General features: G+C 47.9%; 1 protein-coding gene and 2 long non-coding RNA genes across 8 annotated transcripts; 2 read left to right on the plus strand and 1 right to left on the minus strand.

Moving 5' to 3' along the window:
• Nucleotides 1-3,071: 3,071 nt before the first annotated feature.
• On the plus strand, nucleotides 3,072-25,418 carry LOC148640508 (uncharacterized). The gene is made up of 3 exons (XR_015930366.1): nucleotides 3,072-4,050; nucleotides 23,873-24,089; nucleotides 25,281-25,418. It is a non-coding gene; the product is annotated as an uncharacterized LOC148640508 (long non-coding RNA).
• On the minus strand, nucleotides 5,176-8,379 carry LOC148640509 (uncharacterized). 2 transcript variants are annotated; one of them, XR_015930359.1, is made up of 4 exons: nucleotides 8,331-8,379; nucleotides 7,674-7,922; nucleotides 6,415-6,706; nucleotides 5,176-5,877 (listed from the first exon to the last, which is right to left on the minus strand). It is a non-coding gene; the product is annotated as an uncharacterized LOC148640509 (long non-coding RNA). The 2 variants fall into 2 exon arrangements; XR_015930358.1 differs by lacking the exon at nucleotides 8,331-8,379 and having other exon boundaries at nucleotides 7,674-7,987.
• LOC148640510 (killer cell lectin-like receptor subfamily B member 1B allele B) lies at nucleotides 9,968-20,306 on the plus strand. 5 transcript variants are annotated; one of them, XM_088619826.1, is made up of 8 exons: nucleotides 9,968-10,223; nucleotides 10,397-10,917; nucleotides 11,189-11,472; nucleotides 12,925-13,011; nucleotides 16,553-16,837; nucleotides 17,389-17,537; nucleotides 18,545-18,657; nucleotides 19,902-20,306. In XM_088619826.1, the coding sequence occupies exons 3-8, from the start codon at nucleotides 11,370-11,372 to the stop codon at nucleotides 20,047-20,049; spliced, it is 885 nt and encodes a 294-aa protein (XP_088475952.1). In that variant the 5' UTR covers nucleotides 9,968-10,223; nucleotides 10,397-10,917; nucleotides 11,189-11,369; the 3' UTR covers nucleotides 20,050-20,306. The 5 variants fall into 5 exon arrangements, with proteins under 5 accessions (XP_088475952.1, XP_088475953.1, XP_088475955.1 ...); XM_088619827.1 differs by having other exon boundaries at nucleotides 9,968-10,917; XM_088619829.1 differs by lacking the exons at nucleotides 9,968-10,223; nucleotides 10,397-10,917; nucleotides 11,189-11,472; nucleotides 12,925-13,011; nucleotides 19,902-20,306 and adding exons at nucleotides 13,216-13,859; nucleotides 14,644-14,733; nucleotides 19,371-19,895.
• Nucleotides 25,419-27,210: the final 1,792 nt, after the last annotated feature.

The following is a 27,210-nucleotide window of genomic DNA, read 5'->3' on the forward strand; positions in this document are numbered from 1 at the left end:
AGTGTCAGTGGAGTCTGATTATAATCCCAGTGAAGAACTCGTCCAGCTCCCAGTCCAGTCAGCCCAGTCCAGCCTGGAGAGTCTCAGACTGCTCTGTCAGTGTCCGTGGAGTCTGATTATAATCCCAGTGAAGAACTCGTCCAGCTCCCAGTCCAGTCAGTCCAGTCCAGCCTGGAGAGTCTCAGACTGCTCTGGCAGTGTCAGTGGAGTCTGATTATAATCCCAGTGAAGAACTAGTCCAGCTCCCAGTCCAGTCAGTCCAGTCCAGCCTGGAGAGTCTCAGACTGCTCTGGCAGTGTCAGTGGAGTCTGATTATAATCCCAGTGAAGAACTAGTCCAGCTCCCAGTCCAGTCAGTCCAGTCCAGCCTGGAGAGTCTCAGACTGCTCTGTCAGTGTCAGTGGAGTCTGATTATAATCCCAGTGAAGAACTCGTCCAGCTCCCAGTCCAGTCAGTCCAGTCCAGCCTGGAGAGTCTCAGACTGCTCTGTCAGTGGCAGTGACTCTGATTATTATCCCAGTGAAGAACTAGTCCAGCTCCCAGTCCAGTCAGTCCAGTCCAGCCTGGAGAGTCTCAAACTGCTCTATCAGTGTCAGTGGAGTCTGATTATAATCCCAGTGAAGAACTAGTCCAGCTCCCAGTCCAGTCAGTCCAGTCCAGTCCAGTCTGGAGAGTCTCAGACTGCTCTGGCAGTGTCAGTGGAGTCTGATTATAATCCCAGTGAAGAACTAGTCCAGCTCCCAGTCCAGTCAGTCCAGTCCAGCCTGGAGAGTCTCAGACTGCTCTGTCAGTGTCCGTGGAGTCTGATTATAATCCCAGTGAAGAACTAGTCAAGCTCCCAGTCCAGTCAGTCCAGTCCAGCCTGGAGAGTCTCAGACTGCTCTGTCAGTGTCAGTGGAGTCTGATTATAATCCCAGTGAAGAACTCATCCAGCTCCCAGTCCAGTCAGTCCAGTCCAGCCTGGAGAGTCTCAGACTGCTCTGTCAGTGTCAGTGGAGTCTGATTATAATCCCAGTGAAGAACTAGTCCAGCTCCCAGTCCAGTCAACCCAGTCCAGCCTGGAGAGTCTCAGACTGCTCTGTCAGTGTCAGTGGAGTCTGATTATAATCCCAGTGAAGAACTAGTCCAGCTCCCAGTCCAGTCAGTCCAGTCCAGCCTGGAGAGTGTCAGACTGCTCTGTCAGTGTCAGTGGAGTCTGATTATAATCCCAGTGAAGAACTAGTCCAGCTCCCAGTCCAGTCCAGCCTGGAGAGTCTCAGACTGCTCTGTCAGTGTCTGTGACTCTGATTATAAACTCAGACTCCAGTGCAGTCATACCTGTCTCACCCTACTTGTTATTCACACCGGGGTTTTGACTCCACTTCAGTATTACAGTACTGACTGTGACTTTTGACCCCCAACCTTCACCCTTGTCCTCAGTGCTGGGGCCAGCAGGCTGGTCCTCCTCCACCAAAGAGGGGCTCAGAGGTGACACTCCCCCCTCAGGCAAGAGCCCAATGGAGCTCAGCAGCAGGACTGGGCAATGGATCATACCAGAGCAGGAGCAGACTCAGTTCCCAGGAAGGGGAGGGAGACTCTGGGCACACCTGGGCCAGGGCAGGCAGGCCGAGAGCAGAGCACAGGCTGCTGGGATTGGGGCCTGGAGCACACAGGGTGCGGGTGGTCAGTGTGAACAGGAGGGGGCGTCTGTGTGCACGTGTGTGTGTGTGTAGGGGGTTTACTGATCTGGGGCACAGCTGCCCACCAGGCCCAGTGACCTCAGCTCCTGCTCCCTGGGCAGTTAGAGCCAGGCTGGGTGAGCAGGGCCTGGGCAGTCAGTGCTGCTGGAGGAAGCCGAGCTGCTCCAGGGCCCCTGCTGGAGAGCTCCCAGCACAGGGCTCTGTCCAGAACCAGCACCAGCCCCCTGGCTGCTGGCAGAGGGGCTGTGATCAGAGGACCCCGCTTGAGGAAAGAAGACCTGGAGCCAGTGAGGCAAGAGCTGTAGAAGTTTCTTAAATCACATTCAGATCACAGCAGGGACAGCTGACGACTGAGAGAACAGTCTGACTCAGGCCAAAGACTCTACAGGGCTGGAGCTTCAGCCAGAGAGGAGGTTATTCAACAGCATCAGGACTGCACTGGGGAATTAGAAGGAAGTGTCAAGACTAAACACTTAAAAATAAAAAAATAAGCAGGCTGATGGGCACAGGATTCCAGAAGTAGGGTTTAAAACCTCCCCAAAAAGCAGACATGACATTAAGGGGCAGCACAGGCAGAGAGTCACTCCTGACCCAGCAGGTTCTGTGCTGGACAGGTCACTACTCTCTCCCCCAGGAAGAGCACTGTCCACCCTCCTCTCTGGGACACAGAGATACTCCCACACCACTTCTAGACACTGGGCTCTGAGCTCCCCACTGCACTGAGACCCTGGGCTCCCAGCAGACTCCTTCCTCTCCCCCTGCTGACCCTGACCTGGGACAGTCCAGCCCCTCCACAGCCCTGAGCTCAGGGTCCTGCAGGCTGGAGCCAGTCCTGTCCAGAGCACCAGCAGCTGCCACACCAGCTGGGCTACTGGTGCAGAAAGACCCCCACACCAGTCCCACCAGCAGCAGGGTGACTGGGCCACAGCCCCACACTCACCTGCAGGGCTCCTGTCTCCTCCCTCTCAGACAGGCTGGGCTGGAGCACACTGCTGGCTCTCTGCTTCAGGCCTGACTCCCTCTCCTGAGCCCCTGTGGGTCAGCTGTCCAGTCACAGGGCTCCAGGCTGCAGTATTGCACATGACCACTAGAGGCACTGTCCCACTGCACCACCACACAGGGTGGATCCTGGCTCTGGAAAAGCATGAACCCGTGAAACCAAAAGAACAATAAATAAAAACATTCACAAGCAACAAGCTTTCACCAAACAGCACAAAACCAACAATTACTCTTCCTTACCATCACCTGTCTATCCTGAATCCCACTACTACTCCTTCCTGCGCCTGACACAGCTTTTATTCAGCTCAATCCCATGTGAGAATCCTCCCAGTCCAGTCAGCCCATCAGACAATCAGTGTCCGCAGGTGCAGCTCTTGACACTGGAGAGTCAGAGTCCTGTTCTGGAAGCCTGCAGTGGCGCCACACTGTGGCCAGTCCTGTCTCAGGGCAGCCTGACAGAGAGGGACAGCGGGAGGAATATTGTCACCTTCTCTCAGAGGGAGAGCTGCAGGGACTCAAGGAGGCAAAGACAGACAAGGGTGTCGATACACAATGATCTTACTGACTGTTTCAGACAGGAGCTGTATCTGTTACAGCTGGAATGAGACGTAGAGAGTTTGACAGATGTACAGAGGGGTTTAGACACAATAATCAATACAGGATCAATTACAAAAGGATCAATACAGAATTCAGAAAATTGTAGAATGAGAGTGAGTGTAAGAGAGACCACAGACCTCCAGCTTTTACCCTGAGCTGTAAAACTGATCAGGGATTTAAAATCATAGCTGGAAAGTGACAGATCTCTGATCCAGACAGATCAATAGACACACGTGTGACAGGCAGGGACAGATTTCTCCAGGACTGAGTGAAATGAGTCAGACAAACTGTTCTGGACTGTGGCAGACAAGCACAGTTAACAGAATAGTGGCTGAAAGATCTGCAGGAAACACCTTCAGCACAACATCCCACTGAGGCTCATTCAGAGCTGGTGAGAGTGTCAGTCTGAGGCTCTTGGCCTGGAGCTGGTGTCTGCTGTGTCACTGAGGCTCAGGGCCAGGAGCTGGACTGGACACAGATGACATCGCGGTCAGTGGAGCACAGCTGGAAACTGAAAAGGGCTTCATTAGAACAGCCTCCATAGACACGTGTAGCAGTGTCTCCGCTTGGCGGCCACACTGTGAAATGTCACCTTCTGACATCGCTTTCCACAGTGTTACTGCGACTTTAAATGTCGACATATTGAACTGATTGGAGTAGTCCAGGTGGGTAGCCGTATCAGCATGCGTAGACAGCAAAGGAACAAGTAATAGGATTATTCTCTGCTGAAAAGAGAAGAAGAAAACAAAACGTTTCGGCTGTCAAGCCTTCTTCAGGTGTGAGCTGAACGTTGTGTTTTCCTTCTTGTATATTGAACTGATTGTTCATTTAATCCTTTAACATTAAAATGTGTATCCTAGATTATTTTTCAAGGCTACTAGATATAGGTTGTGTTTCGGAGTCCTGTTAATTTTGACGAGTATAATACTAAATTATAATGTAAATTATATTGTAAAGCATGTTATTAACGTGTTTAAAGTCAAAACTGTCATTATTGTGACTCGTCCTTCAAAAATACAATTTACGTATGAATATGTGGACTTCGGAGATGTTTTTGGATATTAAAGTGAAAACGTAAGAAAGCCCGCAGTGTCAGTGAATTCGAAATAAAATGAAGCCTATTGATCGGGCTACAGCAGGGGGTGTCGATCTGGTGTGTATTAAACACCCGGGTCATGTGACTGGGGTCTGTACTCTCTGTTGATGAATGTCTCTGTTGACACCTGAAGAAGGCTCCACGGCCGAAACGTTGTGTTCTCTTTCTTCTTTTTTTCAGCATGGAATAAACCTATTACTTGTTCCTTTGCAGCCTACGCATGCTGACGCAGCTACCCACCTGAGATTACGTTGATTTGTGTTTGTTAGTTATTGCATTAGAATATTGATTTTTCTCAGCACTAGAATAGATAAAGAGAGAATACAAATTAATTCCCTAAACATTTAAATGTTAAATTTTCCAGCAGTGTTATTGAATATTTATAGACATCGACAATGTTTTGAATATCTGTTAAAAATATATATATATTGCTTTATATACCTGTACCGAGCTTACACTTAAACTTGCCTCTGCTGGATCTCTTCGGTTTGCTGTGTGTTATGTTTGTATTGTCTCTCTCTGTTCAATCTTATAACTGCTATCATGGTGTGGAATAGTGTTGTCAGCTGTTGTGTTGAAAGGAGATGATCTCTGTTGTAGTAAACTGTGTTGTGCTCTTTGATCCCTCTGTCTGAGCTGCTCCTACACTGCTGTGGGTATTTTCTCAGGGACGGCCTCTGGAGAATCTGTACCAGCCTCAGGAATGGACACTGATATCAGCTGACTGTTCCTTCACTCCTTCATTCTGATAATTCACTACACTGATGTCCTGTTTTAACATAATAAAACACTCCTGAGCAAACTGTTAGTCACTTGTTTTTATCTTATTTTTGTTAATTAAAATCAGGTTGTGAACACCTCTTCCATGCTCTTGGGTTTTATTTCCAGTGTCTGTGAAGGAAACTGTGGTCTTCGTGGTGATGAGAGAGCTCTCTGCTAGTCATTATACCGAAGAGTTTTGGGGGAACTTCTGATATGAGCTCTGTGCTTTGTGAGGGGTGAGATTCTCATGGAGAACAGTGGAAAGGTGAAGCCTGATTGTCCACATTTATAATTCAAGTCTAATTCCATCATACTGTCAAACTAGAGCTGCTCAATACAAACAGATGGAGTCACACTGTCTCACTGCAACACCTTTCACAGTGAAGCAGAGTCCTGTGCAACAGGCAGGACTGACAGCCCCTCTGAACACTGTGCAGGATAACAGCAGCTCCAGATCACTGCAGGATTCAGCGCAGCTCCAACTCTCCTCCATCTTCACAAACATCATCAACTCACTTCATCTGAGCTGCAGTTGTGCAGTGGCTCCTGCAGTCCAGCTGTGCTTCTGCTCTGTCTTTATTACAGAAGGGGGTCCTGCTCTCAGCCGGGGGGTGAATCGCAGTTTAAAAGCTTTTATATTTGGCGGCGCTGAGGCTCATCATGTAGCGCACTGGTCTGCGGGCGGTGAGGGTCTGGGTTAAAATCCCCAGACTAATGTGCAGATAATGCAGATCTGGGTTCAAGCCTACAAAGAAAAAAAAGCTTTTGTAAAACCCGAAACACAGTAGATGAGCAGGGATACTACTTTTAGACTCTTACACATCTCCACCTCGGAGCCCCGCATTCGAGACCCGCCTCTCGGCTGATATTTTTCTCTCGGGCTGAACTTGTGCTTCTCTGATTGGCTGTTCTTACACCCACCTCTTCCACACGCTGATTGGACATTATTAACACTGAACCTTCAGCACAGCCACACCCCCTGTCTCAGTCACCATGGTGACGGGACACGTTCCCTCAGCAGCGCGGAGCGTCATCCTTCACCTACCGGGCTGCGAGTGTCCTCGGGCGGCGGGGCTCTAATCGAGGCCGGGGATGAGGCTGCAGTCTAGGCCCAGACCAGCGGCTCCCGACTCCCGACCACGATAGCCCGGTGCCCGGAGGCTGTAGCGCTGCGAGCCGCTTGGTGTGGCTGCTCACAGGGGGACCCGATTCACGGCTCTCTACACCCCTGTACCCCACCCTACCACAACCCAGAATAATCAATTAACCAATTAACACTCACAGCAGTTTATTACAGCAAATAAGGATATAAAGCATAAAACAATGACACTATACAGCAGTGTTATTAAGCAGATATCCACACATTTCCATCTCGGTCCCCGGTGTCTCTTATTTTGCTACCTCTGTTGTCCTTTTCGCGCTCATCAGGGGTTCACGTTATAAATAGGGGCGGGTCTGTGCTCCAGGCCCGTGCAGGCTGGGGTCAGGGGAGGTGGGGGGACTCCGGCGGCTCGCTGGCTGGGGGAGAGGCGGCTGGTACCCCGCTGCTCTCCCGGTACAGGCGCTTTGCTCGGCTGCAGGGGGGCGAAACATGACAAAAGCAGTAACGTTTTCTACGAGAAATGCATTTTAAATGTTTTAACTCTTTCGCTTTAACCTTTACAGCAGGACAGGGAAAGTTACCAGTTTCCCCCAGTTCAAGCTAAATGGAGCGGTGCAATTCCAAAAATAAACTGTTTTATTCTGTTTGTTACTCATCTCCTGTTCATGAATAAACAGTGCTTGACTGTAAAGTTGTGGCTCATTGCTGGGGTACTGGGTGCAGATCTAGGACGAGTCTTGCTGTATTTAACAGTGCAGGGGGTTGACATGATTTGCTGTGGAGCTGAGGGACCTGTGCTCAGGGGCAAACTGAGAACTAGATCTCGTTATGGGAAGCACTTGATTAGTAGTAACACCCTGTTCAGTGGAGTGCTCTGCACTCGGGTTTTAACTGTACAACAGGCTAGAGCCCCTTCAGTGATCCAGTGCTCAGTATCCCGCACTGTCCCGGGACAGATGTGATGGCAGTACTGTACAGCAAACCTCGCTCTGCGTGACCCCGGTCATACAGATTCCTTAGAGCGGTAAGTTCTTTTTAAAAAGCCAAGACGAACCTAGAACGAATTAAAATTTAAAAGCAACATACGGGTGAGAGTAGAGTTTAAAAAGCACAACCCGGCTCAGACAAACAGACCGCGTCTCTGTCGGCGCTGCAGTTAATAAAACGTTGAAATTAATCAAACTTCATATGGTTCCTAAATCCGAATCGAAATTAAAGCGGGTGAGTATTTCTCGTGATAATAAGGACACGGTCTGGAGGTCTTGAGCCCTTTTTATTCCAAATTCATCCTCCCGACAGCGGGACGAGCCCGTGTTGCGCAAAGCGAGCTGCGCTGTACTGCCGAGTGATTCCCTGAGCCCCTCCGCCAGCGCAGCTCCTCACTCCTGTCTGATGACTGTCGCTGCGCTGCTGCTCAGGGCTGAACTCCGAGCTCTTACCTGCTTGTCTTGTGTTTCAGGTCTCCCCTGGCTGCTGTCCCTGCCGCCCGCACAGGACCCATCCCGCACTGACCAGACTGCTGGCGCTGGACAGGAAATCGTCATCCCGGACGCCGTTACTTGTGATTCTGTATCTCACTCTGTGTTTTGTTTCATTGTTGCCAACTGTCTTTGATTTGTATGCTTGCAAAACTTAATAAAGAATTTTGACTTCTGTCTTACTTTCTTCTTTTCTTCGTAACATTATTTCTAACACAAAAATAAAACCAAACAAAACGGTGAACGAGCATCGCCCACAATGCATATTCATGAGGGGCGTGGTCAATGAAGGGGCGTGTCGCATAACTGAGTAGGGGAGAGTCGCATTATTCATGAGAGGGTGGCACCAAATGATGACGTCACACCAGCCAATCAAAATGTCTGGATGAGAGCCCACCCCCAAGATTTTTGCTCTGAGGTGATTGGTCAGTTTTAAGCACCACTTCAGATATGGGAGAAAATCCAAATCCAATCTGATCAAATTTCTAATAAATAACCTATTCTGTACTTAATGTGTTACTTAAAGCAATATGAAAACTTAAAATGAGAACGTTGTGAATTATGCATTAGTTCACGGATAACTAATAAAGTAAACAGTTGCAGCGATAATGAACTCACCTGCGGCCGGTGAGCGTCTCCTCTGCGCATGTGTGGGACTCGGCTCGCCTGGCGCAGGTGAGGCTACTGTCTATGACGTCACGCAAACGCGACCATGCAGTTAGAGTGTGGGAGTTTGATTCAGTAAAATACCTTTTGTAATTGGCTTTGGTGATTGTAATCCGGAGACGAAACCTCTGCAGCTCCGACCTCGAACCGCAATAAAATGACTAGTGTGTTTTCACTTGGGCGATACGTTTTACGTTGGAATTTGTAAAATAGAAAAAAACACGTATTTATAATGAATCTGATGTTCATACTGCGTAGTTATCATGTCCACAAAATGTTCCAGTGCGACTCCCTCCTTTAATGTTTATAAGAGGCTTGAGGTCTTCAGGTTTGTAATGATCTCTGGTAAAAGATTGTTCGGTATTTTCACTGTTTGCCCTTGTATTATTTAATTTTCAGTAAACCTTGGAAAATAACTACCTTGTTTCTACAAAGTTTAAATGGAAAACTTTCATGAAAGATAAAGAGCCTAAATTACACCCCCAGGTCAAAAATACCCATTATTCTTGTGGAAGAATTCATGGAAGGACTACAAACACATTTACTTTAAACAAATAAAAATTCCCTGAAACAAATAACGTTTTTGTCAAATTAATTTGACCCTCTCAATCAAACCCATCCTGTCAAACAGTATTGAAGGCCCAGCTGAGAAAGGGAACATTACACTGTTTTTGAGAAACACACATCATGAATTTGTTACCACTGTTGTGTCTCCACTACATAATTGCTTTTCTGCCACAAAGGGTTTTGTGTAATTTGACAGAGCAGAGGACTGGTGTTGTTTGCTGTGGAGTGGACAGGTCTGTGCTGAGGGGCAAACAGAAGACTCAATAAAATACACTAAAGCAGCAGTTAATTCTTTATTACAATATTATACAGACAATACCCCGTTGTCCGATGTCTCAGAAATGTGTTTTGCATCCAAGCAGCTTTATTTTACACACAAACACAGTTTCATAAAATACAAAACAGTACAAAAAAAGTATACACAACATCACACAGAGCATGTGAGAGATCAGAGAAGACATAGACAGTCGTCTCCGCACACTAATCCTGTAAGCAGTGTGAAAGCTCTGCTCAGTGGTGCTCAACTCTCTTAGAACACATCCCAGGACTCTGGACACTGGACTGTGAGCAGTACTGACCCCTCCTCCAGACTCTGGACACTGGACTGTGAGCAGTACTGACCCTCCTCCAGACTCTGGACACTGGACTGTGAGCAGTACTGACCCTTCCTCCAGACTCTGGACACTGGACTGTGAGCAGTACTGACCCCTCCTCCAGACTCTGGACACTGGACTGTGAGCAGTACTGACCCCTCCTCCAGACTCTGGACACTGGACTGTTATTAGTAGTAACAGTGTCACTCCACTGTGCTGAAGCTCTGTTTAAATTGCAAAACACATCTACAGAGGCCTAGAGAGCACTCTGTGACACAGAGCTCAGTAGCTCCAGTGTCCAGGGACAGATGTCATTCAATGTTTTTCAATTTGCATCTAATTTGCACATTTTTCCCTTTAGTTGAGAATGTTCTGCTCACAATGTGTTTATGACTTGTCTCTTACTCTGAAATACTGAGACTGCACTGCTCATCAGTAACCCCAGAGTGAAGGTGCTCAGTGCTGTCTGCCCTGCTTCACACAGGTGGGTCATTCTGCTGCTCTCTCATAGACTGACAGGCAGCTTTACTCAACTGTCCACTTGTCTGCTTCTTTGTATCACTAATATATTTCTATCCTGTTTGTTGGCTTGTGAGTCTTCACAGAGCAGTGGGGGGGTAGGCCAGTCCCTGAGACGTCAGCCTGTCTTGTGCAGAAGATCACAGAGGGTCTTCACAGGAAACAGGTCTGGGGTTTTAAGGTTATAAAGTGCTTTTCTGCTGGCTGTGTCCTTTAAACATGTTTTATTTAAAGAGAAGTAAGATCCTTTTGTCTGTGCTCTGTGTCAGAGTCACTGGCGATGAGACAGGACTCCTCTGACTGTCTGAACCTGACTGGATTGTTATACCTTTATTTCAGTGTGATCACTTACACGCAGTGTTTTATCAGAGATGTGCTGCCCTAGAAGATTAACTCTACATCACCCCTGAGACTGCAGTTAGTTCACCAACAGGTGAGATCACTGACTGTACTTGTCTGTAAAGCAGAGAACAGCCTGTCTAGTGATGAGAGGAGGAGGCTGGTTGTCAGATGACATTTTCTCAAAATGAACAGCTGATGGTGAAGATCGAGATCTAAAAACTTTAACAGGCTCTTCTGTAAAGTAGAGGCTCACCTGTGTGGAAATCAGATACTGGGGACCAGTCAGCACAGATTCAGAAGAGGCAGGACTTGTCTGAGCAACTTCCTAGAGATCTTCACACAGCCAGCATCGGGAATGGACACACAGAGAGGATGATCTGGTCTGGTTAGATTTTCAGAAGGCTTTTGATAAAGTTCAGCATAAAAGATTCATTCTCATTTCGCAGGTGTTAGAAATTCCAGGAAAGGATTGTGTTTGGATTGAGAATTGGTTATTAAACAGAGAGCACAGATGAGAGGTCAGTTCTCTTATTAGGATGATGTAATTAGTGGAGTTTCTGATGGTCTTCCTGATTTATGTCAGTGATCTACTTTCTGGTCCAGTTAGTAAACTAGTCAGGTTGCCCATGATACCAAACTAATAGGATTAGTAAACACTGTAGAAGCAGCAAATGATTTTCAAAAAGTCTTGGATCTGTCTAAATAGAACTAATCTATTATGTTAACATGTATAATCAAACGTGTGGAACTTAAATGGAGGATATTTAATGTTCCAACTGTATGTTACAGGATTAGAACTGCAGAAAGGTTTGAAATGAGAAGGGGGCATTGAGTCACAACAACAGGAACTGAGAAAACTCCTCCTTCTGACTCTTCCTCGTTCAGTACCCTTCCTTCTGTCTCTGTGCGGAGAGGAAGTACAGTGTGACGAGAAAGAGACATTTTAAAGACGCTGAGACAGTGAGACACCATGGCTGAAGATGTGACCTACGCTGACATCAAATTCACTAACATACAGGGACAGGAGAGGCCAACCATCACCACTATTCCAGCACAGCCAGGATCCCCCCACAGTGAGTACAGACCCCCACAGCTGCCTCTGACACTGGAACACTGTGATACTGTCTGTCTGCTACACTGGAACACTGTGATACTGTCTGTCTGCTAGACTGTAACACTGTAATACTGTCTGCTGCACTGTAACACTGTGATGCTGTCTCTCTTCTGCGCTGTAACACTGTGATACTGTCTGCTGCACTGGAACACTGTGATGCTGTCTGTCTGCTGCACTGGAACACTGTGATACTGTCTGTCTGCTGCACTGGAACACTGTGATACTGTCTGTCTGCTACACTGTAACACTGAGATATTGTAAAGGGTCTTGGTTGTTTAGCATTAGTTATGAACTGTGATGTCATGACAGTATGTGTTACAAGTAGTTTTCTGCAATTTCTGCAATTTCTGCAATTTCCCTCACGGGATCAATAAAGTATCTATCTAGTTCACAACTTGAATTTTCATGAAAGTTTAGGAGGCCGGACAACAGTCCAGATCTCCCTCACCTCTGCTAATCTGTGCTCTAATTCTCCATTATGTCATTTCCTGAAAAAGCAGGAATGATAGCCTGTTATTGTAGTGAGCGATCAGGTCATATTGTAGAGATGTCTGACTTCTTCACAGGAAGATTCCACTGAATTTAAACAGTTAGTCCTGACAGATCTGTGTTTCCCAGTCCAGAAAGTGGTCTCTGGTGAGGAACACCTGACACAGAGTCCATGAGATCTTATTTGTGGGTTTGATGGTTGAGCTACTCACACTTAACACTGGCAGCTCGTGTGCAGGTGACCTTGAGATGTGATCAGGTGTTTGACTGCACATTCCAAGCTGGCTTTCTTCCCTCCCAAACTCAGCTGTATTATTAAGAGTCGAAGCTCTTCTGACTCCAGAGCAGCTGTGGGAGTCTGGGATGAGCTGTCCTGCTGTGTTGTTGAAGCCGATACCCTGGCTTCTCTCAGGACACAGCTGGGTGAGCTCCTGGATCAGTGAGCTCCTAACTACTGAACTGCTCTCGTTTCTCACTGTTCTTCTGTGCGGATGTGTTTTATACAGTAAGAAACCTGTGGAGTGTCTGAGTGAAGATGCTCAGAACAGACATATCCTGTAACTCCTCAGTGTGTCTAAGATGGCTTAAACTTGTGCACAACCACTAGTTTCTAAATTACATTGCACATATTGTTATAGAGACAAATAAATGTGACTGCACATAAATGTATTTATATTATTTATCTGTTTGTAACCCTTCTTCTATATAAAGCTGACAAGACTGTAGTTTCCTGTTTGTTGTCTTGTGGTTTGGTTTTCTCCAGTATTTTCTCTCTCACTGCCCAGAGCTCTCGTTCATGTGAAGTCTGACCCCACTCGGACCACAGCGCAGGACGGGAGCTGTGTCTCCTCCTCACCCTCCCCAGCTGTGTGCCAGGCGGTCAGAGTTTCTTTATTAACCCGTCTCTCTCTCTCTGTCTCAGCCCAGCCCACGTGCAGGAGGGGTCTGCTCATTGCTCTGGGAGTCACAGTGTGCCTCTTGCTGGCTGCAGTCGCTGTCGTGGGGATCTGTAAGTCTAACAGTCCATCATGTCCTTCTTACAGGGAAAAGAGTGTGTTTGAGAGTCACCTTCTTCATTCTCATCTCTTCAAGAACAAGAGACTCTTGCCACTGGTGCTCACTCTCTCTTAGTGTGACTGTCAGTGTGCAGGCAGCCTGGCCTGAGACTTACAGCTGATCACAGTGTTTGCAGGCTGCAGAGGAACAGGTAAAGGTTTATTCCTGCTGAAAGAGAAGAGAAGAAACACAATGTTTTGGCTGTGGAGTCTCAGGTGTCTCTTGTTCCTGCGCATGCTGACACAGCTCCCTGCTGGAGTCGGGACTGGATCTGACTGTCAGCCTCACAGACACTATCCAGGAACACACTGGGAACACACCTCCTGCTACTGGGCTGGACAGGGTCCAGAGAGACAGGTTGTGCTGCTGGGCAGTACAGGACACTGACGCTGCACTGGGAGAGTGACCAGACACTGTCTTTCTTCTCCTGTCTCTCTGGCTCTCTCACTCTGTGCCTCTGTGAGTATGATGGTGTCTCTCTGTCCTTCTCCCTCTCCCTCTCAGTCTAGTGTGTCTGGAGATGTTCCTGTGTCTCAGAGGGTTAGAGAGAGAGAGAATGAGCAAGAAGGAGAGGAGGAGGAGGGGTTTCTGAGTTCCTGTTTGCTGTCCAGTGCTTTAGTGTCACTCTGACCTGGCAGAGACTCAGTGTGACTCAGTGTCCAAACATCTCACTGGACCCTGCTAATACAGTCAGAACTATGGACACAGACAGCGTTTACACTGGGCTACAGAAACCAGCACAGGATGTGTACGAGACTGTGACCAGGAGAGCAGAGAGAGAGCCAGGAGGAGAGCAGACCAGTGAGTTCAGAGCTGATGCACTGAGAGACTGAGAGACTGATTCACTGAGACACTGAGACACTGAGATACTGGGACACTGAGATACTGAGACACTGAGAGACCGAGAGACCAAGACACTGAGACACTGAGACACTGAGAGACTGAGATACTGAGACAGTAGCACAGTAGCACTCTGATACACTGATACACTCACACAGTTATACTCTGATACACTGGTTCTGTAACACACTGATAAACTCTGACTTACTGTCGTCTGTCTGTGACTCTGACAGCGACTCACTGATACACAACAAGACAGAATGAAAGACCCGATCAGTTAACTGACGCAGTGAAAGGTCAACACACCTGCGTACTGACACAGTGTGTGTCTGCTCTGCTGCACTATTTCACCTTTATATCTGATCTGTTCATGCCTGACATTTTATTCTTTGTGTTTCCTGGTCTCCTTGGCTGTTTCTATCTGACTCTCTTTGTGATCTCTCTCAGTCAGTCAGTCTGCACCAGCGGGTCTTCGCTCTGACCACGGTGTATTTTCACTCCTCAGTGGTCAGTCACATGACCTCTTCACAGCTCTGGTGTGAGGAGACGCCTCTGTCAGCCCCCCTCCTGAAGTGTCTCACTCTGAGCCTTCAGCTGCTCACACCCCTCCTCCACAGTCAGTCCCAGTGACACCCTGCAGCTCCAGTCAGGGTGTCTGCTTGAGCTCCTCTTCCCCGGCCACTCAGAGTCCTGCTGTGTCCAGTCTGTGGGGAGAATTCACCTGTCTCCCTCTCTCCCTGGCCAGGACAGTCCAGGAGTAGGAGCTGTGTGTCCATCAGCCTGGGAGTCACAGTGTGTGTCTTACTGGTCACAGTCATTGCCCTGGGGACAGTCTGTAAGTCTGATAGTCACTCCTGTCATTTCATATGGACCTGTGTGAATCTGTGTCTAATCTTACAGAGATCATAAGGCTTTGATGTCTGAGCAGCAAGAGTGGCTACACACAGTCACCCTTCTCTTTTATATGTGTGTGTGAAGCAATACCAGATATTCTGGGCTCTGATCAGCCTCTGGATATCTGCTGTTCAGGACTGTGGCTCCAGGCTGTGAGCTGCTGGGCTCAAGCTGCTCTCTTACTGCCTGAGACAGGAAGAGGCTACAAGTCACATGACCTGAAAGTCATAATTGCACAAAGCCAGTGAAGTGTTTACTTTTTTCTGAAAGTATTTTTAACACCACAGTTGTGTTTCCTGAAGGGCTGTAGCAGTGTGAAGTGTTGATGTTTCTGTATTTGAGCCCTGTTGCCATGGTGATGTTCCTCTGGTCATTCAGAGCTTCTCTGTGGGGAAGGTTGTGGTTTTGTCTTCACAAGCTAAAACAGAAAATAGCAGTGAACAAGACTCATGATTACAGAGAATAGAGGAACAAACACTATAAACACACAGAAAAGGTTGAGGAAACATATAGTATTATTAATGAGAGTGAGAATATATGTACGAACAGGATTATAACTGATCTACCTACAATATATGTGTAAGTACAGAGGCTAGTGTGTTGGGAATGTCCTAATTCAGAAATGATCTAATATAATTAAATATAATTAAATTAATTTTACAAAGTGTAATGATTTTGTATTGATGATTTAGTGTTTAAGTGTTGAAGTGTGAGACCAGCTTCACAAAATCATACTTTCCTTTCAGAGCTGTGAGCTAAATATGGAGTGCCAGACAGTTTTTCACTAATAATAATAACAATAATCTCTTTGCTGTTCTGTACTGTAAAATACTGTTACTGGGGAGCTGAACACAGTATTGTATGTGGGTGTTACGGATTCGGCCAGTGAAACCGAAACCAAGTAGTGAACCCACTTGCGGGAGCCGATAAAGACAAGTCGTGATCCAAATACCGAAGCCGAAGGAGAGAGCCGAGAGCCCAGGGGACGCCAGAGAACCAAACAGGGAGAAAGCAACCGAAGCCGAGCCGTAATCCAAAGACGTAGTAAAAGGGGAGAAACCAGAGTCGGAACCAGAACAGCACAAGGAGGTAGAAGGCGTAGCGCAACTAAGTAGCTCGAAAGGGAAACCAATACTGAGCGAGGGGGTAGGGAAAGACTAGTGCTTGAATACCAGATGAGACGGAGCTGGGGTGGTGAAAGTGCACACTGACAGGTGGACTGATGAACTAAGGCTACGCCTTCTTCTGCCTCTTTCGTTGCCGAGAGGCAGGGATCGTAACAGTAGGGTTTTACCATGACGTAAACCTTCATCACAACCTCCCTGGGTTTCAGCCCCACTCTCTGTACACATCCCAGCAGGCTGTGCCCAGGCTGTCTGGATGAGGACAGAAGACTCTGCAGGAACACACAGGTCCTCTCAGGCGGAGCTTCCTGCAGCTCCCAGTCCCCCAGGAGAGCTGTCTGCTGTAGCTCCTGCTTCCTGTGTGGATCGCTGTGCTCTTATCTGTCCTCATCCAGACACACACCCTTTCTCAACTAGCACTGAAATACTCATGATATTAATTGTAAATCATTAGTTTAATTAAATAATTAAGATCAGAGATGCACAGACCAGGAGATGATAATACTACTGAAGTGGATCATCCTGTGATTGATAGATCAGGCAGACAGAGACGGACAGCTGATATACAGATGACAGGCAGACAGATGAATCTGGTTGATTAAATGATGTTGTGTGTTCTGGGGCTGTGACCTGCAGTGTGGAAACAGAACAGCTCAGACTGGGAGAGAAAACTGGAGAAGAAGGAGGAGGAGCTGGAGAAGATGAAGTCAGAGCTGGAGGGAAACCAGAATAAATCTGCGACACACTGGAATGATGCTGAGAGATACAGGAGTGAAGCTGAGAGATACAGGAGTGAAGCTGAGAGATACAAAAATGAATCTGAGAAACACAGGAGTGAAGCTGAGAATCACAGGAATGAAGCTGACAGATACAGGAAACAGCTGGAGAAGTTCTGTGTGGACCCTTCTACTGGGAAGAGAAGTAAGTGTGTGTGTGGGAGTGAGAGTTGAGTGTGAATGTGGGAGTGAGAGAGTGTGTGTGTGTAGGAGTGAGAGTTGAATGTGTGTAGGAGTGACAGGTCTGCAGGGTGAAACAGCAGCAGAGAGGAGAGAGAAGACCTGTTTCTTGGACAGAGCTGGTCTTCAGGTTGGTCTGGAGCTGGAGCTGCTGCTGTTGGTAAGAGACGTGTTTGAGAAGACAGACAGACTCTCAGACATGAGGATAAGAGCCTCAGGGCTGTTCTCTACACAGTCAGTGACAATCAGGTGGAGACTCACTACTGACCCGTCTGTCAGTGTGAGTCTCAGTGCTGCAGGACTCCAGGAGAAACAGTACAGGAGCTCAGTGGATGAGTGTCACTGAACTGGACTGAGAGAGTCTGTACAGAGGAGAGTCCTGAGGAATCCCTGAGGCTCAGTCAGTATTAATCCAGGTGATTCCTGTGTGTCTGTCTGTACAGAGGAGAGTCCTGAGGAATCCCTGAGGCTCAGTCAGTATTAATCCAGGTGATTCCTGTGTGTCTGTCTGTACAGAGCAGCAGTGCTGTCCAGAGGGATGGAAGGGGGGAGACAGTGGAAGATGTTACTACGTCTCTACTGACTGGAGATCCTGGGAGTCTGCGAATCAGTCCTGCTCGTCAGTGGGAGCTCAGCTGCTGGTGATTAATGACAAAAAGGAACTGGTGAGAACAAGAGATTCTCTGAGGGAGAAAGATTAGCATAATTTTTAAAAACACTCCACTGAAAAGCCATTCAAAAATACAAGGAACGACTTAATATTTCAAATAAAATTATAATCTCTTCATTAATCCTCTCCAATAAATGTTCCTCACCAGTCCCCTTATGAGCCCTTCATCAGTGTCCTCACCTTCAGAGTTTGAAAAGCAGTGACTATTTCCCCTGTACAGCCTGTGTGTGAACAGAGCAGAGTGAGCAGCAGTGTGAGAGATGAGAGTGTGGGGATGGATCTCTGCTCTACGGCTCACAGGCAGTGCTGCCCAACACCAGGCACAGTGAGATCATGCCCACTGTGTGCTCAGATACAGTTTCTGATCTCAGACCAGCCCTGTCCCAGGAGACACACTGCCCAGCTGACACCAGACCCACAACCTCCTTTCCTGCTGCTCTCACTGGCATGAAGGGCTGTGACAGTGTGGAACCAGCTACCCAGACAAGCCCCATCAGCGGGACGTTTAACTCTGGAAAAACAGCTGTTTCCTGCTCACAGCTGCACGTTTCCAAGGAAACCCAGTCAGACACAGAGATAGAAAATATCTGGTTAGAAGAGGAACTGATGGAGTTGAATTATTAATCAAGAAATGGCTGAGGTACTGTAATGAAGAGATGTTTATACATCCCAAACTGCCCTTGATGGTTACTGTCTGGAACAGTAGAAATGAAAGGTCTCTAGTAAAGACCTCTAACCTGGTCTTGACTCTCAGTGATGATGGGAAACACACGTTCTGATTGTCTCTGAATCCAGCTAATGAGGCTGGATATGTGAGCTGAGTTCACTCTGTATGTGTTCACTGTGAGTCTGTTTTCTTTCATGAGGAGAAGGAAGATGTGTTCAGGTTCAGGTGTTCAGGCAGCTGGACTGGTGCTGGTGTCCAGGGTGAGCTGACCTGGAGTCCAGCTGGACTGGTGCTGGTGTCCAGGGTGAGCTGACCTGCTCTGTGTGTCTCTGCAGGAGCTCCTGGGACGTCTACTAAAGGACAACACTAACTACTGGATTGGTCTGAGCAGGAAGGACAGGGAATCTCAGTGGAGATGGGTTGATGGAACAGTCCTGGACAGAAAAGTGTAAGTGTGTATAAGTGTGTGTGTTGTCTTGTGTTGTGTCTTATGTTGTGTGTTTGTCAAGCCCACCTGATACTAGATGGTACATAAGCAGTTTCAAGGGTGTCACTGGGTCACTATTAACGATGAAACATGGTTTAGATACTGGAAAAATAGAATGCGGATTCTTACAGAACCTTAATCCACAGCACTGAGTCGGAATACACAGCCAGAGATGATGAAGTTCCAATTAATGCCATTAAAACAGATTACAGACCCCAGTGTATTTCACAATAAGAGTAAAAAAATGCCATTTTTAGGAAAAGCCAGAGCATCGCATGTCAGAAATCCTCTCTCAGTGTTGTCATGCAGGAGGACTGGACTTCAGCCACACGTTTCAGTCCAGGTCTCTGCAGACAAGAGTCTCCTGAACATCACAGCTGTAGCTCCTCCCAGCTGTGTCACTTCAACCCCATCGAGAGACTCTCCAGCACTTTGTCTTCTGGAAATAATCTCAGAGACATAACAGCCTGGACTCACCTGTGATTCACCCTACACTCCTGCAGGAGACATGAGAGAGAAACCTCAGGCACACGTCTCACAACATCACAAGTTTAAGATCATGTCTCCACTGAAGTCAGATACTGTCTGACTGCTCTCTTCTCACACACAGCCTGTCTGTCTGCAGCTCTGAGTCTCTTCTCTGAGTAGTGAAATTCACTCTGTTTTCCCTACAGACAGATGGTCTGAAACAGGTTGACAATCCTAATTCACAAAGCAAAGGGACTTTTTATTCAGGAGCAGAATCTCCCACAGTCAGTGAGTAATTCAGGGGGCCTGAAGGAAGAAGCAGCTCTAAAGTGCTCAGAATGAGAACAAACTGAGCCCCTGCAGTGATCAGTCCCACTGACCTGTACTGCACTGCTGGTGTTTTATTGGTACTGTGGTGGAATCACTGCTCTGACTGTGTTGTGTCTCAGGTCCACTGACTGTGTTTTCAGAGTCTCTAACTGTGTGGCAGGAAGTAAGTCAAACAGACAAGTAAATATGATCTAACTTGTAAGAATCTGTAACTTGCTGAGTAAATCTTATTGATCAAAGAGAAAAGTTAACATGAGCTCCTATGTGTCAACAGCAATGTGAGGAATAACAGGACAGTTTTCACAGGAGGTCTTCTCTGAGACAGCAGAGGGAGCTGGAGAGAGAGGTGCTGGTGTGTTGAGGTGAGCAGACTGGCTCAGTGACTCTGATCTCCTTCTCTCTCACAGGGTCACAGTTGATACGAGTTACTATGGGTACTGTGGATACTGGAGCCGGGGTTCATTAACTGTATATCCACGAAACTGTGAATCACCTCACCCCTGGATCTGTGAGGGGGATGCTGTGAGAGTCTGGCCGCCCCCCTCTCTGTCCTGAGGAGGAGGAGAGACCTGAGAGAGAGAGACAATGTGTCTACTGGGACTCATCTGGTGATTCCTGGAGACAATCCTGGTCTCTTGTCTCTCCACTGGTCCTCACTGTCTCTCTCCTTCTGTCCTCCAGGCAGGGGACACAGACAGACAGCAACATGGGGATTTTATTCCAACTTTTTGAAATTTGTTACATTTTTGTATTTTGAAATTACTTTTGTCAATGCTTATTTTTCAGAGGTAAAATTTCTGTTGTGTATTTAACAGATTATATTGTTAAAATGTTGTAATAATAATAATAATAATAATTGCTTACACTTATATAGCGCCTTTTCTGGACACTCCACTCAAAGCGCTTTACAGGTAATGGGGATCCCCTCCACCACCACCAGTGTGCAGCCCCACCTGGATGATGCGACGGCAGCCATAGTGCGCCAGAACGCTCCCCACACACCAGCTCTCAGTGGGGAGGAGAGCAGAGTAATGAAGCCAATTCACAGAGGGGGATTATTAGGAGGACATGATTGATAAAGGCCAATGGGGAAATTTGGCCAGGACACCGGGGTTACACCCCTACTCTTTTCGAAAAACGCCCTGGGATTTTTAATGACCACAGAGAGTCAGGACCTCGGTTTTACGTCTCATCCGAAGGACGGCGCCTGTTTACAGTATAGTGTCCCCGTCACTATACTGGGGCATTAGGAGCCACATGAGCCACAGGGTGAGCGCCCCCTGCTGGCCCCACTAACGCTTCTTCCAGCAGCAACCTTAGTTTTTCCCAGGAGGTCTCCCATCCAGGTACTGGCCAGGCTCACACCTGCTGAGCTCCAGTGGGGCTGCCAGTTGTGAGTTGCAGGGTGATATGGCTGCTGGCTTTGTATTTGAGACAGTCCAGCCTGTGTGAAGATGTCTGGGCTGTGTCTTGCTGTGTCCAGTGGGACTCTGTGTGTCTGCTGTCTCCTCTGGACTGTCAGTATTAATGGAGTGAGGATCAGTTCAGTCAGTATTAATGGAGTGAGGATCAGTTCAGTCAGTGTTAATGGAGTGAGGATCAGTTCAGTCAGTATTAATGGAGAAAGGGAGTTTGGTCATCTTCAGCCAGGGAGTTTCACAGAGCTGTGTCCAGCACCAGTGTGGGACTTGTCTGTCCAGCCAGATTCAGATGAAAGACAGGGCTCAGCCCCTTGCACAGAGCCGGAGTGGAGCTCTACAGCCTGGGCAGTGTTTCAGGTCACAGGGGGACATGGACACTCTCCTCACACACAGGGGACCAGCAGGGTCCAGCCTCCTCACACACAGGATTCAGGTTACCAGACTGAAAGGAGAGTTGAGATATTACTAATGTTCATAACCAGCCTCGTGGAACACAGAACCTAAACTGCATCTTTCAGTTGAATTGTTGCCTTTTCTTCTGTGCTGAATAGTGACCTGTAGTCCCAGCGTGCACTGAGGCTCCAGCTGACATACTGACTGACCTGCTGTCTGGTCAGTGCAGGACCTGTGGACAGCCGGTCAGAGAAAAACTATAGAAACAAATGAGAAGTGAATAATGACACACAAGTCTGGATAGTGGCACTGATCATTCTGGGGTTTATTTTCATCACTCAGTTCACACAGCAGTAGAGGTTGTTGCTCTCAGACTCTGTTCTGTCTCAGGGGCTCCTGTGTCTCTGGGGCTGATGGGCTCTTTCCCTGCTGATGAGAATCGGCCCCCCAGCCCCCAGGCCTGACAGTCTTGAGCCAGAGATCACAGGGTGTAAAGGGATAGAAGACACAGGTCCAGGCCAGACTGGCCCAGGAGAAACCCAGTCAGTGAAGCAGTGGGAAGTCAGAATGAACACAGTGACACTGAGAGGCAGCCCTGCTGATGGGAATGGGGAGTATGAGCTGAAGCAGGCAGGGACACAGGGCAGTTTAGTTTAAAGCTCCACAGGCATCATTGTCAGCAAACAGCCACACAGGGAGTGTTCAGGAACAGCCAGAGAGGCAGAATGAGGGTCTCAGGAGCAGCACTGATGCTGCTGGATACTAACAGGACAGCTGCCCTGGGGACGAGTGGAGAAGCAGCAGGAAGGTCAACAGCTCCTCCTCCCTCTAGAGACCCAGCCAGCGGCTCTTCCCTGGGGAGGCTGAGCCCCCTCTGCTTGGCCAAGAGAAGCCTCTGGGATGCCCTCTGCTGAGCTGACAGCTCTGGCCTCTGCAGACAGTCCTTCCTCTCCTTCTCCAGGGGTGCTGGGCAGGACCCCACTGGGCCTCTGGGGCACCACTGTCCACCCTCCTCTCTGGGACACAGAGATACTCCCACACCACTTCTAGACACTGGGCTCTGAGCTCCCCACTGCACTGGAGACCCTGGGCTCCCAGCAGACTCCTTCCTCTCCCCCTGCTGACCCTGACCTGGGACAGTCCAGCCCCTCCACAGCCCTGAGCTCAGGGTCCTGCAGGCTGGAGCCAGTCCTGTCCAGAGCACCAGCAGCTGCCACACCAGCTGGGCTCCTGGGGCAGAGAGATCCCCACACCAGTCCCACCAGCAGCAGGGTGACTGGGCCACAGCCCCACACTCACCTGCACGGCTCCTGTCTCCTCCCTCTCAGACAGGCTGGGCTCCAGCACACTGCTGGCTCTCTGCTTCAGGCCCGACTCCCTCTCCTGAGCCCCTGTGGGTCAGCTGTCCAGTCACAGGGCTCCAGGCTGCAGTATTGCACATGACCACTAGAGGCACTGTCCCACTGCACCACCACACAGGGTGGATCCTGGCTCTGGAAAAGGACACATGACCAGTATAATTCTAAATCATAACTTATTGCAACACGCTATACGATCGTTTTAAAATGGGATATTTCGATATCGGCGGTTCCTCTCGATATTATTCTACATTTACTACATCTTTAAATATGGACATTTATTTTAAACGGTCTTAAATTGTTTGGTTAATTCTGATGTGTGGTGAGCGTTCTGGCGCACTATGGCTGCCGTCGCATCATCCAGGTGGATGCTGCACATTGGTGGTGGTGGAGGGGAGTCCCCATTACCTGTAAAGCGCTTTGAGTGGAGTGTCCAGAAAAGCGCTATATAAGTGTAAGCTATTATTATTATTATTATTATAATAAAGCATGTTATTAATGTGTTTAGGAGTCAAAACTGTCATTATTGTGACTCATCCTTCAAAAATACAATTTACGTTTGAATATGTGGACTTCGGGGATGTTTTTGGATATTAAAGTGAAAACGTAAGAAAGCCCGCAGTGTCAGTGAATTCGAAATAAAATAACAATAAAACGAAGCCTATTGATCGGGCTACAGCAGGGGGTGTCGATTCCGATAACTGTCCGCCGGCGGCGGTGGTGATACACGAGTCTATGGAGGGCTGGTTTACAGTGCAGTAGTGAGGGTCTGGTGTGTATTAAACACCCGGGTCATGTGACTGGGGTCTATACTCTCTGTTTATGAATAAGAAGATCTACAGCCAATCAGATCCCTGGATTGAGCCCAGCGATGTCGCGATTGGTCAGTGAGAGTTATTGCTGATTGGCAGTAAAATTTCCCAATTATAGACGAGACTCGGTCCAGTTGCCCAATAAACTCCGGGTTTCATGAGAGGGGCGGGAATTTTAAATGTGTTGTTGTTCCTGTATGTCTAAGAAACAGAAAAGATTTTTTTTTTAGCCAGAAGTAACATTTAATCGTTGTTTCCTTTCTTTGTGAAAAATCCGAGGCGGCTTTTAGTGTTGTAGCTGTAAACTGTTGCTGTTTGTCTCGTATTTTGTTCGTCTGAACACATGAAATCACGGCGCTACGTTACACGAGTTACTGTGGAAACTTTATTTCAGACACGTTGAGCCTCAGTGATCGTGAACCTTCGTGCAGATGAAGATCATGATGATGATGAAGACGATGATGGTGAGACCCTCGTGTGTCAGAGCTCATCTTCTGTTACTGGAGAAACAAGACTGAAGCTCAGACCTGAAGCTCAGAGTCCCTGAGCTGCGAGGATCATGAGGACCAGCTGGACAGTCCACTGTCCACTCCACAGCCCTGAGGAAGGAGGTAGGCAGGACAAGAGCTCCTCTTTAACAGAAGCTGTGAGAACTGAGGGGAGATTTTACTTTATTTATAGGTTTATTGGGATTGTACATTTTATGAATGGGCTCTTGTTGTGTGTAATGTGCTGTGTATTGTGTTGTGTCTTTTAACTGCCTGCAAAAGGGAGCTGGAGACTCTGGGACAATAAAATTGTCCCTCTGGGACAATAAAATAAGTAAGAGGTGTCCAGTCCTGGAGTGGTCAGTGTGTGTCTGCAGCAGGGCTGTCCAGTCCTGGTCCTGAAGGGGTCAGTGTGTGTCTGCAGCAGGGCTGTCCAGTCCAGGTCCTGGAGGGGTCAGTGTGTGTCTGCAGCAGGGCTGTCCAGTCCTGGTCCTGGAGGGGTCAGTGTGTGTCTGCAGCAGGGCTGTCCAGTCCGGGTCCTGGAGGGGTCAGTGTGTGTCTGCAGCAGGGCTGTCCAGTCCTGGTCCTGGAGGGGTCAGTGTGTGTCTGCAGCAGGGCTGTCCAGTCCAGGTCCTGGAGGGGTCAGTGTGTGTCTGCAGCAGGGCTGTCCAGTCCTGGAGGGGTCAGTGTATCTGCAGATGATCCAGATGTTTTATATCAGCAGCTGAAGAGCTGGGAAAAGGTGTTTGTTTGGTCCAGTTAAACCAGTAACCAGCTGGTTTAGCTCCAGTCTCTCTCCTCTGTAGCTCTATACTGTGTCCATGAGAGAGATAGAATAAAGACACAGACTACATGTTGATTTGTCTGAGCTGAAAATTTAGTTGTTACATTATTACAATTTATTTTTGGAAGCCAAAGAAAAGAAATTGAGAGAATACAGATTGTAGTTTAATCTTTATTTTAAAAGAATTGCCTGAACATCATAATTTACATGTTAATGTTCCGGAAACATCATTGAATATTCATGTTCAGAGACATAATGTTTTAAATATCTGTTAAATATATGTTGCTCTATATATATACACATATACCTGTACAGATCTTACACCAGTCTCTGCTGGATCTCTTCAGTTTGCTGTGTGTTATGTTTGTATCGTGTCTCTCTCTGTTCATTCTTATAACTGCTATCGTGATGTGGAATAGTGTTGTCAGTTGTTGTGTTGAAAGGAGCTGATCTCTGTTGTAGTAAACTGTGTTGTGCTCTTTGATCCCTCTGTCTGAGCTGCTCCTACACTGCTGTGGGTATTTTCTCAGGGACGGCCTCTGGAGAATCTGTACCAGCCTCAGGAATGGACCGATATCAGCTGACTGTTCCTTCACTCCTTTATTCTGATAATTCACTACACTTTTGTCCTGTTTTAACATAATAAAACACTCCTGAGCAAACTTTTAGTCACTTGTTTTTATCTTGTTTATGTTCTTTAATTAAACACCAGCTTGTGAACACCTCTTCCATGCTCTTGGGTTTTATTTCCAGTGTCTGTGAAGGAAACTGTGGTCTTCGTGGTGATGAGAGAGCTCTCTGCTAGTCATTATATCAGAGTTTCGGGAGAACTTCTGATATGAGCTCTGTGCCTTGTGAGGGGTGAGATTCTCATAGAGAACAGTGGAAAGGTGAAGCCTGATTGTCCACATTTATAATTCAAGTCTAATTCCATCATACTGTCAAACTCTGAGCTGCTCAATACACACAGATGGAGTCACACTGTCTCACTGCAACACCTTTCACAGTGAAGCAGAGTCCTGTGCACCAGGCAGGACTGACAGCCCCTCTGAACACTGTGCAGGATCACAGCAGCTCCAGATCACTGCAGGATTCAGCGCAGCTCCAACTATCCTCCATCTTCACAAACATCATCAATTCACTTCATCTGAGCTGCAGTTGTGCAGTGGCTCCTGCAGTCCAGCTGTGCTTCTGCTCTGTCTTTATTACAGAAGGGGGTCCTGCTCTCGGCCGGGGGGTGAATCGCAGTTTAAAAGCTTTTATATTTGGCGGCGCTGACATTTGTACGCGGCCCTTTGGCTCGTCGTGTAGCGCGCTGGTCTGCGGGCGGTGAGACCCGCCTGGCTCGGCTGATATTTATCTCTCGGGCTGAACTTGTGCTTCTCTGATTGGCTGTTCTTACACCCACCTCTTCCACACTCTGATTGGACACTTAACACTTAACCCCGCCCTTCAGCACAGCCACACCCCCTGGCTCAGTCACCACGGTGACGGGACGCGTTCCCTCAGCAGCGCGGAGCGTCATCCTTCACCTACCGGGCTGCGAGTGTCCTCGGGCGGCGGGGCTCTAATCGAGGCCGGGGATGAGGCTGCAGTCTAGGCCCAGACCAGCGGCTCCCGACTCCCCGACCACGACAGCCCGGTGCCCGGAGGCTGTAGCGCTGCGAGCCGCTTGGTGTGGCTGCTCACAGGGGGACCCGATTCACGGCTCTCTACACCCCTGTACCCCACCCTCCCACACCCCAGACCCCAGAATAATCAATTAACCAATTAACACTCACAGCAGTTTATTACAGCAAATAAACTTTATTCTATATAGCGCCTTTAAAGGTGGCTTCTCAAAGCACTTTACAGGATGACAATAATAAATAAGAAGACTACAACAATAAATAATAATTCACAAAGTAAGACAATTACAACAATAACAATAGAGGAGACTGTGGAAGATGGTATTAAGAAGAGCAGAGGGGTGAAGAATGGAACCAGTTCAGTAAAGGCTTTTCTGAAGGTTTTGAGTCTGGATTTGAAGGAGTTTAGAGAAGGTGACTCTCTAATATCCTTGGGCAAAGAGTTCCAGAGCTTGGGGGCATAGCAGGAGAAGGCCCTGTCGCCCATACAATGTAGACGGGCTTGGGGGTAAGGAGGGCAGAATTTGAAGAGCAGCGGTTGCAAGGTGGTGAGTAGGGCGATAAAAGTTCAGACAGGTATTGAGGTGCCAAGCCATGTAACGCCATATAGGTGAGCATGAGGATTTTAAAGTCTACGCGGAATTTGACCGGAAGCCAGTGCAAGGACTCCAGGATAGGAGTAATGTGAACACTTGCACTAGACCTGGTCAGGATTCTGGCTGCTGAATTTTGGACATACTGCAGTTTGTTCAGAGTAGATTTAGATACCCCAGCGAGTAGAGCATTGCAGTAGTCAATTCGAGAGAATACAAATATGTTGATCAGCTTCTCA

The sequence above is a fragment of the Lepisosteus platostomus genome, chromosome 25 (genome assembly GCF_059453375.1).
Source record: "Lepisosteus platostomus isolate fLepPlt1 chromosome 25, fLepPlt1.hap1, whole genome shotgun sequence".
In the NCBI taxonomy this organism is placed as follows: Eukaryota; Metazoa; Chordata; class Actinopteri; order Semionotiformes; family Lepisosteidae; genus Lepisosteus; species Lepisosteus platostomus.

What these genes read in the sequence shown, in the direction of transcription:
- LOC148640510 (XM_088619825.1), top strand. Translation starts at nt 13,757, where the DNA reads ATGGACACAGACAGCGTTTACACTGGGCTACAGAAACCAGCACAGGAT. An exon ending in CATTGCCCTGGGGACAGTCT is followed by an intron (nt 14,734 to 16,552) that starts GTAAGTCTGATA and finishes TGTGACCTGCAG; the next exon opens with TGTGGAAACAGAACAGCTCA. An exon ending in CCCTTCTACTGGGAAGAGAA is followed by an intron (nt 16,838 to 17,388) that starts GTAAGTGTGTGT and finishes CTGTCTGTACAG; the next exon opens with AGCAGCAGTGCTGTCCAGAG.